Source organism: Helianthus annuus, chromosome 4, assembly GCF_002127325.2.
Source record: "Helianthus annuus cultivar XRQ/B chromosome 4, HanXRQr2.0-SUNRISE, whole genome shotgun sequence".
NCBI classification, from domain to species: Eukaryota; Viridiplantae; Streptophyta; class Magnoliopsida; order Asterales; family Asteraceae; genus Helianthus; species Helianthus annuus.
In genome coordinates, this window is record NC_035436.2 from 71,451,574 (window position 1) to 71,473,445 (window position 21,872).

The 21,872-nt window shown below is 39.3% G+C and overlaps 1 protein-coding gene across 1 annotated transcript; it reads right to left on the reverse strand.

The window, feature by feature from the left end:
* Positions 1-8,728: 8,728 nt before the first annotated feature.
* LOC110933772 (PE-PGRS family protein PE_PGRS61-like) lies at positions 8,729-13,646 on the reverse strand. The gene is made up of 2 exons (XM_022176978.1): positions 13,278-13,646; positions 8,729-8,788 (listed from the first exon to the last, which is right to left on the reverse strand). The coding sequence occupies exons 1-2, from the start codon at positions 13,644-13,646 to the stop codon at positions 8,729-8,731; spliced, it is 429 nt and encodes a 142-aa protein (XP_022032670.1).
* Positions 13,647-21,872: the final 8,226 nt, after the last annotated feature.

Below are 21,872 nucleotides of genomic sequence, written 5' to 3' on the forward strand. Positions count from 1 at the left end.
CAATTTCATAAACTTATTGGTACTCAATTTGAACGACCGATAAAAACGTTCCAATGTGACAATGGCAAAGAATATGTCAATTCGGCCTTTCAACAATATTTTAATCAACATGGTATGGTATTTCGTTTATCATGTCCCCACACCTCTTCTCAAAACGGGAAGGCCGAACGAAAAATTAGAACCATCAACAATATGATCCGAACCCTACTTACCCATGCGTCTTTACCCAACACCTTTTGGCATTATGCCTTGGCCACCGCCACATATTTCTTAAACATCCTTCCTACCAAACAACACAATAAAACCCCCACTGAACTTCTCTACTTCCGCACCCCTACTTACCACCACCTACGTGTTTTCGGTTGTTTGTGTTACCCCCTTACTCCCTCTACAACCATTCATAAACTAAACTAACGCTTTTCCCCTTGTGTCTTTCTTGGATACCCATCCAACCATCGCAGCTATACTTGCTTTAACCTAGAAACCCACCAAACTATCATTTCTCGCCACGTCGCGTTTGACGAGACTACTTTTCCATTCCAAAACACCATCCACCCTTCTCCATCTTATGACTTCTTGCTAGATCCTTTTCCGACACACCTATGTGTCACACCCCAATTTTCCACGTGTCACCGGTGGGCCCGGTGGGGAGTATCATGACGTCATTGATATCACAACATATAAAATGCACAGCGGAAGCAAAAGATATAGATTTATTTCAACTGAACAAAATGTAATGTTTAAGTATTACAACACAGTCGAAACAGATCCACAGGCGGATCAAATAAAAAGGAAAACTGTTCAACAGACTTTGACATCTAAAGCTTGCGAGACTTGAGTAATGATGCCTGGAGTAGCCAGCCTATTTCGTCTAGCACCTGCACTTAGCCTTTTTGGAAAACTACGTCAGTTTACACTGGTAAATACAACTTAACTGACTCATTTTGAAAAGAGTTTGAAAATTGATTTAAATGCACTTCGGCCAAAAATATTTTATAACTTGGGACAATTATTCAAAATAATCTTGTATACAGTTTTACTCATTTGTCGTCCATTAGGGCCGGACTTAAGTTAACTGACACGCCACAGGTATAATGCCCACAAGGTCGATTCCTTATAGTGGGATACCAGTTTTTACATAATGCAACTGTCAGGTGTACGCCTACACCCTGTGCTTAGGTCGTGGCCATTTCATGAATGATGCCAAGGATATCCGGGACATGGTCATTTAACCCCCAAGGGCCATACACCAAATAATACATATCAAACAAGTTATGTAAATACATCAATCACAATACGATTTAAATGACTACATACACCTGACCAAGCGGTACTTTTATAGTACCGTATCCCAAGCCCGTATAGGGAAATTAAGTTAAGGGTATTTACCTGAGCAATAGTATAATTCAAATACAGCAAGTGCACGTAGCTTTTACAGGGCTCCTAATCTGGAACGAAGGTTTTAATAACCTATTAGAATCCTAACGGGTCTTTAATTAAGTTTATACTTAGACCGGTTAGTTTTCAAAAGAAAGACACGGTTCAACGCATGATAAAGCGAAGACCGGTTTAGAATGTGGTTTTGACCCGACAAGCTTGTATGCTTGTTTAACATGGGTAACATAGTCACATTCTGGATTTTGAGACAAAAACGATATGGTTTGACCCGTTTCGGCTAATATATGCAAACTAGTCACATAGGCCGATCCGAACGCGAAACATGCGTAACGGGTAACCATAAGAGTCATGAACATGTTCCACAAGTTAATATGCCTTAAATATGTTGTGAAATCAGTAGGATGTCTTCTATTATGCCCAAAACGAGTTTAAAACCAATTTATGCCCCGCAGGGGTATTTTGGTCATTTTAAAGGTTATAAAAGTGGTTAAATAGTAATCTGAGTTTCGGGTCTGATGTAATCAGTAAAAATACTCATTTTACTAAGTTATATCAGTAAGGTATAACTTATATGTGAAATCTATCCTTTATAACCAAACTATGCATCTTAAGGGCATTTTGGTAATTTCACATAAGCCTAAAAGGTCAAAATCGGAAATCTGAGCTTAAGACCTTTGCTTACTGTTAGAATGTAAATATTTACTAAAGATATCAGTAAGCATCAAACCTTATATTTATAAAATGGTTTTAATACATACTACGCGTTAAAAACAATTAAAAAGACGATTTGGAGCCATTTACGGGTTCTTAAAGAGAAGCTGATATTTTTGCTATTCCAGAAGGCTTAAAATATTTTATTTATCATATTAGATCAGTAGAAAAAGGTTTGGGGTCAAAAGGATTTGTAAAACTCATTTTATAGCCTAAAAGGGCAAAACCGGCAACTCCCGAACCAAGCTTAGAACTTTAAGTTATGCTCAGCCTAAAAATAAATAAAAATCTTCAAAAATCCCAAAATACTATATAATATCAGTGGGTAAAAAGTTTGATATCAAAAATTGGGTTTAGATAGGCTATATGCTAATTATGCGGTTTATATACTTAAAAGCTTCTTAATTACGCTAATGAGCATAACTCTTAATCTAGACCTCAAACTGATGTCAAATTTTAGGGACAAGTTTATAAATCAGTAGTGAAGGTTTCTATCCTTTCACTTTTTCAAAAATTACATTTTAAGGCAATAAGGGCATAATAGTCAACATTTAAGCATTTAACGGAATCATGCATATGAATTGGATAACCAATGAACCAAGTTGTATAATCACAGAGGGTTATACTTTTACGTAACTTGGTCCTAATAAAACTCTAAGGCATTCCTAATTCATGCTTAAACGGGTCAGAACTGAAAGTCAAAGCATAAGTCAAACTATGCGACTTTCGGCCCCGAACCGAGCTTAAACTGAAAATTGTCGAGTCGAACTTGTTTAGACATGTTCTTATATTAATTACCAAGTTATATGAGTGTCAAAACAGGTTTCATAGCTTATACCTTAATAATTATGTGTTTATTTACAAAATAGCTTTCTGTTGACTTTTTGTAACCAAGTTTGACTCGACAATTGACCTAACTAAAGTGGAAATCAGAGGGAAACCTTTTTGGGGTTTAATGCCCACATAATTACCAACTCATAGGTACTTTCATATTGACAAATTACTGGAACAATTAAGATTAATGACGAAGTCAAACCTTAATTACGACGGTTTGACTAAACGCTTATAAACTAAGCAAAACTGAATTAAAGGAGGTTAAGCATACTTACAATAGTCCTAAGCACAACTAATGGTTACTAGGAAGGATGCTTGAGCTCCAGGAACCTCCAAGAAGAGAGTTGTGAAGTTTACAAGTGAATGAGCAATTGAAGATCACAATCTCATGGCCTTATATAGGTTTCTTGGATCAATTTGATCATGCCAAACAAGTCTAGGGAGGAATGGGATCATTCCAAGTGTCCCTACACCCTTTAAAACCATCAAACAAGCTCCAGGTATGAAAAACCACGTTTCTAAGTCGGTTAAACCGGCTGTACAGACACCTGTGATGTTTTTCTGCATCTGGTAGTCCCAGGCGGCCCGCTTCAGGATATGTAAGGGTCTCACGCGGGCCGCATGGCCCTTCTGATCCGGTTACAAAGTTTCATTAATTGCAGTTTTGGTCCCTGGTCCTTCCAAACTTGATTTTAAGGTGGTTTCTTGCACTATAAACCCCCAAACTTGACTTTTAAGGACTCCAAGTCATAAACCAACTTTGTTTAGTCCCCGATTATTCATACGTTCACCTAAAAGTCTTAAATTTCAATATTGACGCTTTTAACCCCTCGCATACGAATATTGTCATAACTTTCTCATACTTAATCGAAACCTTGTGAAATTTTTATCACACACTCTTGTGAGTATAATTTATCATTACAAAGCTTCGGGTCCGCTAAAAGATCACTCAGAGGTATACTTTAAACATGTTGACACATTTAGCCCCTGCAGTTTGTAATTCCTCACTTTCTTTCACAATTAGTTTCGTATGATCCATGATTTATTCGTTTAAGGGTATAAACATCTTGTAGGGTTATTAAAAGATATATTTATCTATTGTTGACATTTTGAACCCTTATATTCACATACTTTCCTTGTTTGTCAACTTTAGTCCTTCATACGTAATCTTTCACACGTGTCAATACATTATTGGACATGAATTTTCGAGGTGTTACATCCTCACCCCCTTAAAAGAAATCTCGACCTCGAGATTTACTGAAATAAATGAGGGTATTTTTCCTGCATTGTGGATTCTAACTCCCACGTGTATTCGGGACCTCTACGAGCATCCCATTTGACCTTTACAATAGGCACATACTTTCTTCGAAGCTTCTTTACCTGCCGATCCTCAATCGATACAGGTTTTTTCACAAATTTCAAGCTCTCATCTATATGCACATCTGTGTGTGGTATGACTAGTGATTCATCAGCTAGACATTTCTTCAGATTGCAGACGTGGAACACATTGTGAATACCACTGAGCTCTTCAGGTAAGTTTAACTTGTAAGCCACTGATCCTACACATTCGATGATCTCGAATGGTCCTATATACCTTGGGCATAGCTTACCCTTCTTACCAAATCGCATCACTCCCTTCCAGGGTGATACTTTAAGTAGGACCTTATCACCAACCTCAAACTTGAGAGGTTTTCGCCTCTTATCAGCATAACTTTTCTGCCTATCCCTGGCAGCTTTCAGGCGATCACGAATCTGGACAATCTTGTCTGTCGTCTCGAAAACTATTTCAGGTCCTGATAATTGAGTGTCTCCTATTTCTGCCCAACAGATGGGCGTTCTCCATTTCCTACCATATAATGCCTCAAAAGGCGCAGCCTGAATGCTTGTATGGTAGCTATTATTGTAGGAGAACTCGACCAATGGCAGGTGCTTATCCCAGCTACCGCCTAAATCAATCACACACGCACGTAGCATGTCTTCCAGGGTTTGAATGGTACGCTCACTTTGCCCATCCGTCTGAGGATGGTAAGCCGTACTGAAATTTAAATGCGTGCCCAAAGACTGTTGGAAACTTTTCCAAAAATGTGACGTGTATCTGGTATCTCTGTCAGAGATAATAGCCACTGGTACTCCATGCAGAGATACAATCTTATCAACATACAACTGGGCTAACATGTCAGAACTGTAAGTTTCCTTAATGGGTAGGAAATGTGCTGACTTAGTCAGTCTATCTACTATCACCCAAATAGTATCATTTCCTTTATTAGTCTTTGGCAACTTGGTGATGAAATCCATCGTCACCATTTCCCATTTCCAAGTGGGAATTTCAGGCTGTTGTAGCAAACCTGACGGTTTCTGATGTTCAGCTTTGACTTGAGCACACGTCAAGCACTTAGCTACATAGGAAGCTATAGACTTCTTCAAGCCTATCCACCAATAATTCGCCTTTAAATCCTGGTACATCTTATCAGCTCCAGGATGAACGGAATATTTGGAACTGTGAGCTTCCTGGAGGATAACATCCCGAAGTCCTCCATAAATTGGAACCCATATTCGTCCATTCAACCTTAGGATTCCGTCCTTGCCGTAGGATAACTGCTCCTCAGTTACTCCTAGCTTCTCATCAGGATAGTTAGCTTCCAGCACTGCTTCCTTCTGTGCTGCTAACAATCTTTCATTCAAATTATTCTTTATCTCGATGCTCTTGGCATTGATTCTTATAGGCCTTATCCTTTCTTTTTGACATAAGGCATCAGCAACCACATTTGCCTTGCCTGGATGGTATCTTATTTCACAATCATAGTCATTTAAAGTTTCCATCCAACGTCGCTGCCTCATATTTAAGTCCTTCTGATTAAACAAATGTTGAAGGCTCTTGTGATCAGAGTAGATTACACACTTCGTTCCATATAGGTAATGCCTCCAAAGCTTTAGTGCAAATACAACGGCACCCAGTTCCAAGTCATGGGTGGTGTAATTCCTTTCGTGCACCTTTAACTGACGTGAAGCATAGGCAATGACCTTGCCTTTCTGCATAAGCACACACCCCATCCCGGTGTGTGATGCATCACAATATACTACAAACTCATCAATTCCATCAGGCAACGTCAAAACAGGAGCGTTGCTCAACTTCTGCTTCAAAATATCGAAGGATTCTTGCTGCTTAGGCCCCCAATTGAACTTACTATTCTTGCGAGTCAGCAAGGTCAGGGGTGCTGCAATTCTTGAGAAGTTCTCGATAAATCGTCTGTAGTACCCGGCCAATCCTAAGAAACTGCGAATCTCCGTGGGCGTCTTTGGCTCTTGCCAGTTCATGACAGCTTCAACTTTAGCGGGATCTACTTGGATACCACGCTCACTCACAACATGTCCAAGGAATTGGACTTCGCGAAGCCAAAATTCACATTTTGAAAATTTGGCATAGAGCTTTTCTTGTTGAAGCAATTTCAAAATACAACGGAGATGCTTCTCGTGGTCAGCTTGATTCTTTGAGTAGATGAGGATGTCATCGATGAAAACAATGACAAATTTGTCTAAATAAGGCTTGCATACACGATTCATGAGATCCATGAATGCGGCTGGTGCATTAGTGAGCCCAAAAGGCATCACTAAGAACTCATAATGACCGTAGTGAGTCCTAAACGCAGTCTTGTGTACGTCTTCATCTTTAACCTTCAATTGATGGTAGCCTGACCTCAAATCAATCTTGGAGAAATAGCTTGCCCCTTGAAGCTGATCGAATAGATCATCGATCCTGGGCAAAGGGTACCTATTCTTGATAGTAACCTTATTAAGCTCACGGTAATCAATGCATAGACGCATTGATCCATCCTTCTTCTTGACGAATAAAATTGGCGCTCCCCATGGACACGAACTAGGTCTTATAAAACCCTTGGCTAGCAAATCATCTAGCTGCGTCCTCAATTCCTTCATCTCTGTTGGTGCCAACCTATAAGGTGCTCTCGCAACAGGTGCTGCTCCGGGGATGATATCAATTCTGAATTCCACTTGCCTATCCGGTGGCAAGCCAGGTAGTTCCTCAGGGAAAACTTCAGGGTATTCAGAAATGACTGGAATATCTCCAATCTTGGGCTTTTGCTCGTCGACCGTTACTTGTGCCATATAAATGACACAACCCTTCTTCATGCACCTAGATGCCTTGAGCATCGACACTTGCTCAGGCAATCCATGTTGGGTATCTCCTTGAATGGTAAGTGACTCACCAGACGGAGTCTTAATTACCACTTGCTTCTTGTTGCAGATGATCTGGGCTTGGTTATTCGATAACCAATCCATGCACAATACTATATCAAATCCGGCTAACTTCAAAGGAAGCAAGGACAAAGGAAAAGAGTGGTTCCTAAAAGATATAACGCATCCATCTAACATGGTTGACGCGGTTTCTAAGGTTCCATCGGCTAACTCCACCTCATATTTCACACTTAAGGTTTTAACAGGTATATTCAGCAACTTACAAAACTTGTTATCTATGAACGACTTATCAGCGCTAGAATCAAACAGTACTCTAGTATATACATCATTTACGAGAAAAGTACCTGTGATCACATTGTCGTCCTGAATGGCTTCCTGCACGTTCATTTGGAAGACCCTAACATTGGTCTTCTTGGCTTCCTCAGGCTTCTTAGCGTATTTAGGGCAGTTAGTCTTAATGTGCCCTTTCTCGTTACAGCCGTAGCAGGTAGCATCTTTGATTCTTTTGCAATCAATAGTCTTATGCTCCTTAGACTTGCATAACCCACATGCAGGTGATCCTGATTGAGACTTGGTCTCAATCCTACATTTTCCAAAGTGGAGTTTTTGGCAAGTTGAGCACTTTGGCTTTTCCTCAGTTCGCTGGTTACCCTTATTGGACCCAGATTCTTTCTTGTGGTCCGAATTACCTTTATGCTTCTTCTCAGACCTTCGTGAGGTATCATCCTCACGCTTCCTCTTACTCTCCTCTGAGTTCTTGAGCGATCTCAGCCTGACCGCATCTAAGGTGAGGGATAGAGATAGATCAGCAACTGATCTAAAAGTAGTAGGCCTCGAAGCCTTAACACTGGCTTTGATTTCTGGGGCTAGACCCCCAATGAAGCGAGCAATTCTCTTGGGTTCTGGTGTCACAAGGTAAGGGACCAGTCTAGACATGGTGTTGAAACTTGTGAGGTAAGCTTGGCAATCTAAATTTTGCATCACCAATGATAAGAAATCCGATTCAATCCTTTCCACCTCATGTTGTGGACAATAGTTCTCCTTAATGAGAACAACAAACTGCTCCCATGACATATTATAGAGTGGGATCTTCCCAGCAGCTTGAATGAGAGACTTCCACCATGCCAGTGCCTCTCCCTTGAACGATTGGGATACATACTTCACTATATCCCTTTCAGCACAACCGCTGATATCAACAATAGTCTCCATTTCATCTAACCAAGTCATACAATCAATTGCTCCTTTCTCCCCAGTGAAATCCCGGGGTTTGCAGGAAACAAAGTACTTATAAGTACAAGACTTGGTACGTGGCTCATCATCGAACACTATTCTCTTGGATGGAACACTATGTTGATTTGAGGAATGTTCGACATCCTCTTTCTTAGGTCCATCCTTCTTCGAGGGTGGCTTGCTATGAGCTTCTGAATGAGTCTTAGGAACAGACTTAGAGTGAGGTACCAAAGAGGTTCTACTATACGTCTCACTAACCTCCTTGAATTGCTCCTTTACAGCTTTAGATACAGCTGTATCAATCAGTGTACGGAGCTATCCCTTGGTTATATTAACCTTATCATCATCGTTTTCCAGGGAATGACTGTTTACTTCCTCCGACCTCGCCATGTAGCTTTAATTGCTACATAAAAGAAAACAAGGGCAAGGTTTACATATAGAAGCTTATACAGTTCCATTGTTTTAAACGATTTATTAACTACGGTTTATAATACCCATTTTAGTTAATTATCCAGGATAACCCTAAGTTATATATAATAGCACAAAAGGCCTAGTCACGTAGACAGATTTAATTATTAAACCAGGATTTTATAGAATTAAGGTTGAATCAAAGTTCATTACCCTTTCTTGACAGGGAGTTACAGGCTACCACTGTCTTTAGTCCCAGAGGACGCTAATTATAGCCCGTGGGCACTTCATCCTTAAGGGATGATTATATAAATAAAGGAATTCAGAATAACCCTTTTTAATAATGAATTATATGATTTTATCGGATCACACTTTGTCAAGCATATTAACATGCTTTCAGATGTTAACAAGGTTTGAATCTTTTCGAATAGGTTGTACCATCTTGGCCATGTCTGCAATGACATTTAGGCTAGGTTTTACCTTTAAGATTCTTTTAATATTAAACGCAGAGCAATCCTAATTTGAGATGTTAACAAGGATCTGAATCAAATTGAGGAACTACCATCTCGGCCCTATCCTGAGCTAGGTCTTGTCCTTTTTAGATTTTGCCATTTTATCACAATGGTAGATCTTATAATATAGGAATCTAATCATCCCATTAAATTTAAACAAGTACATGGTTGCCCTAAACGGGACTTCTATCAAAATGACTTGCCCATGCAAGGGCTAATCAGAAAATAACAAAGGAGACAAAATATAACGAATTAGGATTAGTCCTATGTTCTTGTCTACACTCGAGAATGTGCAATTGTGTAACTGAGATTAAACACAAAAGGCTAGTGTTTAATTCACTCAGCGTTGGCTCTGATACCAACCTATCACACCCCAATTTTCCACGTGTCACCGGTGGGCCCGGTGGGGAGTATCGTGACGTCATTGATATCACAACATATAAAATGCACAGCGGAAGCAAAAGATATAGATTTATTTCAACTGAACAAAATGTAATGTTTAAGTATTACAACACAGTCGAAACAGATCCACAGGCGGATCAAATAAAAAGGAAAACTGTTCAACAGACTTTGACATCTAAAGCTTGCGAGACTTGAGTAATGATGCCTGGAGTAGCCAGCCTATTTCGTCTAGCACCTGCACTTAGCCTTTTTGGAAAAATACGTCAGTTTGCACTGGTAAATACAACTTAACTGACTCATTTTGAAAAGAGTTTGAAAATTGATTTAAATGCACTTCGGCCAAAAATATTTAATAACTTGGGACAATTATTCAAAATAATCTTGTATACAGTTTTACTCATTTGTCGTCCATTAGGGCCGGTTTGTAGGGCCGGACTTAAGTTAACTGACACGCCACAGGTATAACGCCCACAAGGTCGATTCCTTATAGTGGGATACCAGTTTTTACATAATGCAACTGTCAGGTTTACGCCTACACCCCGTGCTTAGGTCGTGGCCATTTCATGAATGATGCCAAGGATATCCGGGACATGGTCATTTAACCCCCAAGGGCCATACACCAAATAATACATATCAAATAGGTTATGTAAATACATCAATCACAATACGATTTAAATGACTACATACACCCGACCAAGCGGTACTTTTATAGTACCGTATCCCAAGCCCGTATAGGGAAATTAAGTTAAGGGTATTTACCTGAGCAATAGTATAATTCAAATACAGCAAGTGCACGTAGCTTTTACTGGGCTCCTAATCTGGAACGAAGGTTTTAATAACCTATTAGAATCCTAACGGGTCTTTAATTAAGTTTATACTTAGACCGGTTAGTTTTCAAAAGAAAGACACGGTTCAACGCATGATAAAGCGAAGACCGGTTTAGAATGTGGTTTTGACCCGACAAGCTTGTATGCTTGTTTAACATGGGTAACATAGTCACATTCTGGATTTTGAGACAAAAACAATATGGTTTGACCCGTTTCGGCTAATATATGCAAACTAGTCACATAGGCCGATCCGAACGCGAAACATGCGTAACGGGTAACCATAAGAGTCATGAACATGTTCCACAAGTTAATATGCCTTAAATATGTTGTGACATCAGTAGGATGTCTTCTATTATGCCCAAAACGAGTTTAAAACCAATTTATGCCCCGTAGGGGTATTTTGGTCATTTTAAAGGTTATAAAAGTGGTTAAATAGTAATCTGAGTTTCGGGTCTGATGTAATCAGTAAAAATACTCATTTTACTAAGTTATATCAGTAAGGTATAACTTATATGTGAAATCTATCCTTTATAACCAAACTATGCATCTTAAGGGCATTTTGGTAATTTCACATAAGCCTAAAAGGTCAAAATCGGAAATCTGAGCTTAAGACCTTTGCTTACTGTTAGAATGTAAATATTTACTAAAGATATCAGTAAGCATCAAACCTTATATTTATAAAATGGTTTTAATACATACTACGCGTTAAAAACGCTTAAAAAGACGATTTGGAGCCATTTCCGGGTTCTTAAAGGGAAGCTGATATTTTTGCTATTCCAGAAGGCTTAAAATATTTTATTTATCATATTAGATCAGTAGAAAAAGGTTTGGGGTCAAAAGGATTTGTAAAACTCATTTTATAGCCTAAAAGGGCAAAACCGGCAACTCCCGAACCAAGCTTAGAACTTTAAGTTATGCTCAGCCTAAAAATAAATAAAAATCTTCAAAAATCCCAAAATATTATATAATATCAGTGGGTAAAAAGTTTGATATCAAAAATTGGGTTTAGATAGGCTATATGCTAATTATGCGGTTTATATACTTAAAAGCTTCTTAATTACGCTAATGAGCATAACTCTTAATCTAGACCTCAAATTGATGTCAAATTTTAGGGACAAGTTTATAAATCAGTAGTGAAGGTTTCTATCCTTTCACTTTTTCAAAAATTACATTTTAAGGCAATAAGGGCATAATAGTCAACATTTAAGCATTTAACGGAATCATGCATATGAATTGGATAACCAATGAACCAAGTTGTATAATCACAGAGGGTTATACTTTTAGGTAACTTGGTCCTAATAAAGCTCTAAGGCATTCCTAATTCATGCTTAAGCGGGTCAGAACTGAAAGTCAAAGCATAAGTCAAACTATGCGACTTTCGGCCCCGAACCGAGCTTAAACTGAAAATTGTCGAGTCGAACATGTTTAGACATGTTCTTATATTAATTACCAAGTTATATGAGTGTCAAAACAGGTTTCATAGCTTATAACTTAATAATTATGTGCTTATTTACAAAATAGCTTTCTGTTGACTTTTTGTAACCAAGTTTGACTCGACAATTGACCTAACTAAAGTGGAAATCAGAGGGAAACCTTTTTGGGGTTTAATGCCCACATAATTACCAACTCATAGGTACTTTCATATTGAAAAATTACTGGAACAATTAAGATTAATGACGAAGTCAAACCTTAATTACGACGGTTTGACTAAACGCTTATAAACTAAGCAAAACTGAATTAAAGGAGGTTAAGCATACTTACAATAGTCCTAAGCACAACTAATGGTTACTAGGAAGGATGCTTGAGCTCCAGGAACCTCCAAGAAGAGAGTTGTGAAGTTTACAAGTGAATGAGCAATTGAAGATCACAACCTCATGGCCTTATATAGGTTTCTTGGATCAATTTGATCATGCCAAACAAGTCTAGGGAGGTTATGGGATCATTCTAAGTGTCCCTACACCCTTTAAAACCATCAAACAAGCTCCAGTTATGAAAAACCACGTTTCTAAGTCGGTTAAACCGGCTGTACAGACACCTGTGATGTTTTTCTGCATCTAGTAGTCCCAGGCGGCCCGCTTCAGGATATGTATGGGTCTCACTCGGGCCGCATGGCCCTTCTGATCCGGTTACAAAGTTTCATTAATTGCAGTTTTGGTCCCTAGTCCTTCCAAACTTGATTTTAAGGTGGTTTCTTGCACTATAAACCCCCAAACTTGACTTTTAAGGACTACAAGTCATAAACCAACTTTGTTTAGTCCCTGGTTATTCATACGTTCACCAAAAAGTCTTAAATTTCAATATTGACTCTTTTAACCCCTCGCATACAAATATTGTCATAACTTTCTCATACTTAATCGAAACCTTGTGAAATTTTTATCACGCACTCTTGTGAGTATAATTTATCATTACAAAGCTTCGGGTCCGCTAAAAGATCACTTAGAGGTATACTTTAAACATGTTGACACATTTAGCCCCTGCAGTTTGTAATTCCTCACTTTCTTTCACAATTAGCTTCGTATGATCCATGATTTATTCGTTTAAGGGTATAAACATCTTGTAGGGTTATTAAAAGATATATTTATCTATTGTTGACATTTTGAACCCTTATATTCACATACTTTCCTTGTTTGTCAACTTTAGTCCTTCATACGTAATCTTTCACACGTTCAAAGCTTATGACACGTGTCAATACATTATTGGACATGAATTTTCGAGGTGTTACACTATGGCCACTCGTTGGCACCTCCACTGCCAACCCATCGCCGAACAATAGTGGCCCAACTCCTTCAGCCCACACCTCACCGGCCCAATCTCCACAACCCACCCCGCCATCACCACAATCCCCACCTTCGGCCCACAGCTCCTCGGCCCAATCTCCACAGCCTGTCCCTCCTACTTCCAACAACACCATTGTCCATCCCTTGCCTTCTACCAACAGCCCACCTACAGCCCATTCCTTCCAATCCCCAACCAGCCCACTTCCGGCCCACCAGAACTCGTCCACTCCACCCGAACCGGCCAGCCCATTCAGCCCTACTTCATCTTCGTCCCAACACCCTTCCCCACCCTCTCCTCCTACCCCACCCGCTCGAACAATGCGGACCCGAGCCATGGATGGCATCTCTAAGCCCGTCCACAAACTCAACCTTTACGCATCCACTATAATCCCCATACCTAAACGACCCACCGATGCCTTGTCCATCCCCGAATGGTATGACGCCATGAAAACCGAATTTCACGCTCTTATTAAAAACAAGACTTGGGAATTAGTTCCGAGACATCCGGCCATGCATATTATTAGAAGTATGTGGCTCTTTAAACACAAGTTCAAATCGGATGGTACTTTGGAGCGATACAAAGCGCGGTTAGTATGTGACGGTCGTCTTCAACAAGTGGGCATTGACTGTGGCGATACATTTAGCCCGGTTGTAAAACCGGCTACCATACGCATCGTCTTATCCCTGGCCCTCTCCAACTCATGGTCCGTTCACCAGTTAGATGTCATAAACGCCTTTTTACACGACAATCTTCATGAAACAGTATATATGCACCAGCCGATGGGTTTTCGACATCGCGATTTCCCGGACCATGTTTGTCGCCTTAAAAAGTCGTTATATGGGTTAAAGCAGGCTCCACGGGCATGGAACCAACGTTTCACCGACTATGTTCTTACAGTCGGATTTATTCAAAGTCGGTGTGACGCTTCTCTATTTATATTTCATCATGGACAGGACGTTGCTTTCTTGCTACTCTATGTTGATGACATAGTTCTAGTCACCTCGTCTGATCTTCTTCGGCAATATCTGATGGCTAATCTCGCTAGTGAGTTCGCAATGAAGGATCTTGGCCCGTTAAGTTTCTTTCTTGGCATATCGGTTTCGCGGCTCCGAGACACCATGTTTTTGTCTCAACATGCGTATGCACTTGATATCATCAAACGGGCACACATGACTCAATGTAATTCAGTGGCTACTCCAGTCGATACCAATGCCAAACTTAGTGCTTATCTGGCGACGATTTCTCCGACCCAACTCTTTATCGGAGTTTAGCGGGAGCCTTGCAGTATCTAACGTTTACCCGTCCAGACATAAGCTATGCGGTACAGCAAGTTTGCATGCACATGCATGCCCCAAAAACAGGTCATTGGCTTGCATGGAAAAGGATTATAAGGTATATTAAGGGTACAGCCTCCTTTGGTTTAACAATCGGCCCCACCACCTCCAACTCGCTAGTAGCCTACACAGACGCCGACTGGGCTGGTTGCCCCGACACTCGACAGTCGACTAGTGGCTATTGTGTCTACTATGGTGACAACCTTATTTCGTGGTCCTCCAAATGGCAACCAACTATTTCTCGGTCAAGCGCGGAAGCCGAATACCGGGCCGTTGCCAACATTGTGTCAGAAATATGTTGGCTTCGAAATTTACTTTTGGGGCTCCGTCGTCCACCGTCTCTCGCCACACTCGTCTACTGCGATAACATTAGTGCTATTTATTTGTCGGGAAACCCGGTGCAGCATCAACGTACAAAACACATCGAGCTTGACATTCACTTTGTTCGCGAACAAGTTCAACGCGGCCAAGTTCGGGTCTTACATGTTCCCTCACGTTATCAAGTCGCTGACATCTTTACAAAAGGCCTCCCTCGGATCCTCTTTGAAGACTTCAGATCCAGTCTCAGCATCCGGTCCCCTCCCGCTTCGACTGCAGGGGTGTAATAGCATTAGTCAATATTTGTATATATGGTTAATATCGCAATCTCGTATATTATGGAAAGTAGTTGTAACTCTCCCAAAATAGAGGAGAATTGTATCTTTATATTGGAATGAGAATGGAGGGAGGATCCATCGATCCTATTGCATACGTCTCCTTACAGTCAGTGCACACATGTCACGGGAACCATACCACCTTTCTAACGTGGCGTCCACATCACACGAGTGTATCCGGAAGGTTCTAGAATCTTCTGGAAGATATCGCCTAGTGACAAGGAAGATGCTCCTGCAGACAAAAAGGACAACAGGTGTCACCAATAGATGGATGCCTACTGCGATTGCAAGATCTTTGGAGGACAGGCCGACAGTCAGTACAAGTAGGCGCCCAGCCAGTGGCGGACCCAGGATTTTTGGACAATGGGGTCCAAAAAAAAAACACAAAAAAACAAAGAAACAGGTATCGAACCCATGACCTTTTGTGTGTAAAGAAAGGGTTTTACCACTGCACTAGGCTCACCTTCATTGTTATGGGGTCCAACTAAATTATTTTATGGGGTCCATAGACAATTTTATATACCGTTTCTACTACTTTTTAAAAAAAGATTGGGGTCCGGGGACCCCGTTCCTCGTAACGTAGGTCCGCCCCTGCGCCCAGCTGGAACGAATGACCATGTGCCACGTCACCCCTGGGGCTGACAATGGCAGAGGGGACAGAAAGGATATTCCCCCTGGTCGGACAGCTGGCGAGCACTGGCTAGCTGGCAGACCTCCTCCTCCTTCATTCTCCGGCTATAAATAGAGGACTCCACCTCCAAGTTTAAGGATCCATTTTCTCCTTCTCTTACTTTTAACACATACTTATCCTCAGAGCAATACTTATTCTCACACCGGAGAGTGATCACAAGGAGAACCCCCTATTCTCTTCCTTGTGGCGAGTCAACGGTGTTGTTGTTTTGCAGGATATCATTGAGAGATCAGCTAAACAACGAGTGAAGAAAGAGATTGAACCACCCTTAACGATACGACCGTGTTACCCATTGTTTCATCATATACATAAGTAGATAACTGCATATTTCAAAAAGAAAAAATAAAATGTCAATAAAAAAGGTTTAACATTTACACAGCAACTTCCAAACCGTCTGGCGTGAGGTGGACTATAAAAATGCTAATCATCAAAACCAAATAGTGTAAATATCAAACCAATCAACATGCAACGATATCAAAAATTGAACGGTTTATAACCACTTCCATTCACTGATATCGTCGCCTATAAGAACACACGGAGTGAGTGTGAGTTTGTGGCGTGGTGACCTCTCCACGTCAGGTACACCAGCCCACGAAAGGCGTGGAGGGTGGGGGGTTTTCCATCGGCATGGAAGGCATTGTTGTGGCGACGTTGCATGACTTGGTTGGGTGTGGGTTCTAGCTGTTGCACCCAACGGTTAAATTAAAAAAAAAAATAACTTCTCCTATATAATCAAACCAATTCTACCATTTTTACTTTAAATATTCTCTTCAAAAATAACTTCTCATTTCATCTCATTTTCTCTCAACTTTCTTCGCATCTTCTCTTCAAAAATTTAGAAAAAATGGCAACGATTCCATGGACAGAAGAAGAGGATATCGCGTTGTGTGAATCTTAGGTCGAAGCGCTTACCAATTATACGCCTCATAATCGCACGGGTTCGTTTCGGGGACCTATTTTCCAATAATTTTGTATTCATAGGGGTGACACCACCCGAACCGTGGATGTGCTTTCTTCACATTTCAGGACTATTTATTTGGATAGTGAAAGATTTGATACGGTGCACAACGATGTGCAAAATGACGGTGATGACCTATCGGAAGACGACGTCATACAAGTCGCCCTCATTAACTAAGGCACACATACGACCGTGACTTCAAACACGTTTCAACGTGGTGGATGATTAGATTTTTACTTAATTATGTTTAGGTTTACCTTTTAATTTTAATTGTGTAATGTTGTTTTTTTTATTTTTTAATTTATGTAATGTTTTTTATTAATGTTATTTGTTTAATTAGTATTAATGGTTTTTTTTTAAATTAAATAGATTTGTTGTAATTTTTAAATATAAAATGATAATAATAAAAGTGTGTTCCACGTATCGAATAACGTCACTCTTTCACGTCTCGTCCCACTCCTCCCTTTTTCGCACTAGACCACTTTTCTGACACGTGCTGACATGGTCACATGTCGCATAACTCCCCATTTTCAAGCTCTGCCGCTCCGTATAATCTAATATGTTTATTCTTTGTCGATTAACATAAGTGTGTCGAGAGTTGATTTTTACAAGGGCGTAGGATAGTGGGGGCGGGAGGGGGCGGCCGACCCCCCGAATTTTTCGCTCTATAGTAGAGAGCATGTAGTTTTTGTATTGAAATTTTTAGGTATATACGTTTTCGACCCCCCCCCCCTTGTTTTATAGAAATTTTTGGGTGTGTAGGTTTTCGACCCCCAGTCGGAAATCTCAAGCTTCGCCAGTGATTTTTATAAACTGAAAATGATAGCATGAATCATCCTTGATGCAAGCTACGTTCCGTTTAGTTTTTCCTTATCGTTGTATGTTATTTTTATTACTCTAATCGATACATTTCACATAACAAAAAAAATATTATATTACTAATAGTAATATTATTATTAACGGTCAGAAAAAGGTGGTGGTGTTTTCGTTAATATTACCATATTATTAAAAAAATGTAGTATGATTATTAAATTTTAACTGAAAGTTACATGTGGCCCGCCAACTCAGTCAATAGTCAATACATGATACATCAACATAACCGGTGTCGGTTTATATGTTTTAGCATCGTATGATAAAATTTTAAAAATATTAGAATTAGAATTTGATGCTAACTAATACATTAACACAATTGAGTGAAAATTACAATAGTATATATTGTTTACTTAAGGGCCGGTGTAAATGTGTAATACCTTATGCAAATCCAGCATTAAAAGTTGACAAATAAGACTCTAGGTACATAAGGCATTTGAGTATACTTTAACCTAACTTAACTCTATTTAAGTGACACATTAATTTTTTTTCCTCATTTTACTTTGTTTCACTCTAAGACCACCCGTAGTGGGGCGTGATTTTTAAAAAAAATTGAAAAAAACGCCCCAAAACGCCCCCCCTCCATTACACTAGGCGTTATGGGGCGTGTTTTTTGAAAAAAAAAATACCTTTGGCGTTTTATTTAAAACGCTTGCACACAACCATGACCAACCAATCACCACTCACATGTCTGACAAGTTCATTTAATGCCGCCCACTTTTGCTAAGCCCACATGTAATGGGGCGCGACCAACAACATAGCGCCGGTATGGAGCCCTGCACACCGCCCCCCCCGGCGCCATGTGTGAAAAATTTTGGGCAGCGCGAAATGTATAGCGGCGCGAGAAGGTGGGGATTTGTTCTCCATTTTCCACTTTGGTCCCTGCATTTTACAATTTGGTCCCTGCATTAAAACACTTTGGTCCCTGCATTTTACACTTTGGTCCCTGCATTTTACACTTTGGTTATGATGAGGTAGGGCTTTATGACTACGGCCTCAAGCCCCATAAAGCCCCGGGATGACGTGGCATGCCATATGGCGCATAACGCCCCTTTGGGGGCTTTATGACTACACATGGCCTAAGGAGTAGCAGCTTTCTCTTTGCCCCAACCAATGAGAAACTAGTAAGTGTTTTTTTTTTTTAGATTGGAAGGGGTTATTGGCATAATGCCCCACTACGCCACTTTTGCTATAATGCCCCATCGCTGAATAGGACGCCACGTGTCGGATAATGCCCCATGGTGGGGGCATTATAACACATTACCAACCACTACACATGGTCTAAGGAAATGGTTTAACATGTTAACACATAACTCATTTAATGCACTTTAACATTGAGTTTATGTCTAAAAAAGAAAATAGTAAGTAATTTAATCTCTTAACATTAGGTTAGCATGTTAACACATAACTCATTTAATGCACTTTAACATAAAGAGGGAGTGGTTTACAATATTAGTTAACATGTCATGTCATTGTTAACACTCTAAATGTTAGAGTACACTCCATAGCCTGTTATAAACTCTATTACGGGCATTTATTGTGGACCATTGGATTACTTCACATTTAAGCTTGCTTAAGTTTTGTCAATCAATAATGGTAACTTCACACGGATAACAAAAAAGTAAGATAAATTCCGGAAGGTTTTCTTTTCTGTTTTCTTTTTTTTTTTACTTGTAAATTGAATAATAATAATTGTTGCTAATTGCCAATGACCTCGTGGTAGGAGGAGTTGAATTATTCTTTGAAAATTCAAGTTTAATTCTCATTTGGTGTAAAAAATGAGTGAGTCACTGGTGGACAGTGATAGAAGACGCAGGAAAACTTGAGTTCGATTTTTAAGCCAAACGGGTTTTGCTCGTAATTTACCGTCATGCCTACGGACGGGTGGGTTATCGGGTTTTCCCCGGAATTGGTGGTGGGCGACTTGAGTTACTCTCGGAGTACTCCGTTTATCCAATGGGTGCTTCGAGAGTGGTCGAGATTGATTTGTTGGCCGTAGAAAAATAATTGTTGCTAATAAAGAGTGAATATTATAATTAGTCTAGTTTTTAATCATCATACCCTATGTCACATTTAGTGTTGTCTGTGGGGGAAAACGAGTGTAAGCATCAACATGATAATGATTCGACAAATGTCTGATAATTTATTACATGTTAAAGAGAATATAATAATTTTCTTAATTGTATACCACTAATAGTTAAAGGATTTAACGTTGGGACAAACAAACCATATGACAGACAGGGCATGTAACATGGGTGGGGTATGACAATAGTCCAACACCCTTATATCATAATTTGATAATTATATCATATATATTGCGATCGATATCATGATTTAGCTTACATGCAGGCTGATTTCTTGATCCATAATTACTAGTTCACATATCTTGTCATATTTATATATGTATATAAATGAATTTTCAGGATCATGAAAATCACATATATCATGTGATACCTTGTATATTTTGCATAAAATAAAATCAGTGGTAGTAAGAGATAAATATATATATGGTTAAACAAGGAGTAGGACATTAAAGTAATATATAGCAGTTATCACAATTTTTAACATAATTCTTGATTTTGATTTAAGCATGGCTGTATACGTGTGTGTATATATATAACTATATCTTTATTGTATAATAAATAACCAATTTTAATAGTGAATCATGAGAGCCCCTAACGCTTGACATATATAGTAGGGCACACTATACACTCCTTTCTCTACTCTTTCCTCCTCTTTCCTCCTCTTTCCTCCATGCGGTGAACACACCCCGAATTCACTCCCCCCCATGCGGTGACTAGGTTGATGGCAGCGGTGTTACCACGAGGCAAACTCATTTGCCGCATCACTCCCCACACCCACCCCTTTCACTCTAATCAACTTATGCATCATATCCAAAGGAAAATGCAAGTGCTTATGTGGTCTTTATATTTTATCATCTTATTTTGAACAGTAATGCTACCGAGTTTTGACCCTTTGATCTCTCATGCATAACTTCAATGATTCTGCGATTCGACCCAACCCCCAACCGCTTTATAGTTATCATCTTATAAGCTTGTTCCGTGATGAATGTGTGTGTGTGTTAGATCGTGTTCATTATAACAAATTTTTAAGTAAGCGTGACAAGCACATAACTTATGTTTGTAGTGTTTTAAAATATAGTGGAAGAGAGAGAGATGCGGCTTCATAACCATTATATAAAACAAGTTTTCGTACGTACTCTTTTTGTTTTACTTCAAGATATAAAAGATTCCTTTTGCTTGGTTGATTGATCCCAGATCAAGGTTTTAAATATGGTTATAAAAATCTCGATTAGCCACCAATTAATCCTTGATTAATTTCGATTAATTTCTGATTAATTACAATTAATCCTGATTATATTCGATTAATCTCGATTAATCCCGATTGATCGCTCGTTTCCACCCCACCGACCGACTAGCGACTAGCGATTTCTACAACAATGGTTTTAAGTTATTTTCTGAGAGACTAATTAAACTAACTTTTAATGAAAACTGAAGTAAATTCTTCACTAAAAATGTTTAAGGAATTTTAATTTTTACTTTATTTGCTCATAATATATATCTTTTTTTTTTTTGTCTCACTCATACTTCTAACGAAAAGTGAATATGTATATTGCAACTTGCAAGTTGAATCTGCTTGATGCAAATAAAATAAGACATATTTTAAGAAAATGGCAAACAAGAAATTTAATGTTTGTTTAGAAATGACTAGTAAATTACAGATATAAGTGATATAAATATACGAAAAAGGGTTTTACGTTTTTATAATAACTAGTTTTTAGGAGTCGTGCTTTGCGGCGGGATTGTCAAACCGAACAAAAAGTAGACTTAAAAACTTTGAACCATGTACACGCAATGAGACCGAAATGTAAAGATAGAAAAGAATAACTAAGTCGACTTAGAAGTCACGCGTTGCGACAGGACCATTAAACTGCAAAAGAAAAAAAAAACTTAAAACCACACAGACACGTTCTAGTTTATACCGAGTCCAAACGGAAAAAATATACACAAAAAGCATGACCAACAAAGCAAAG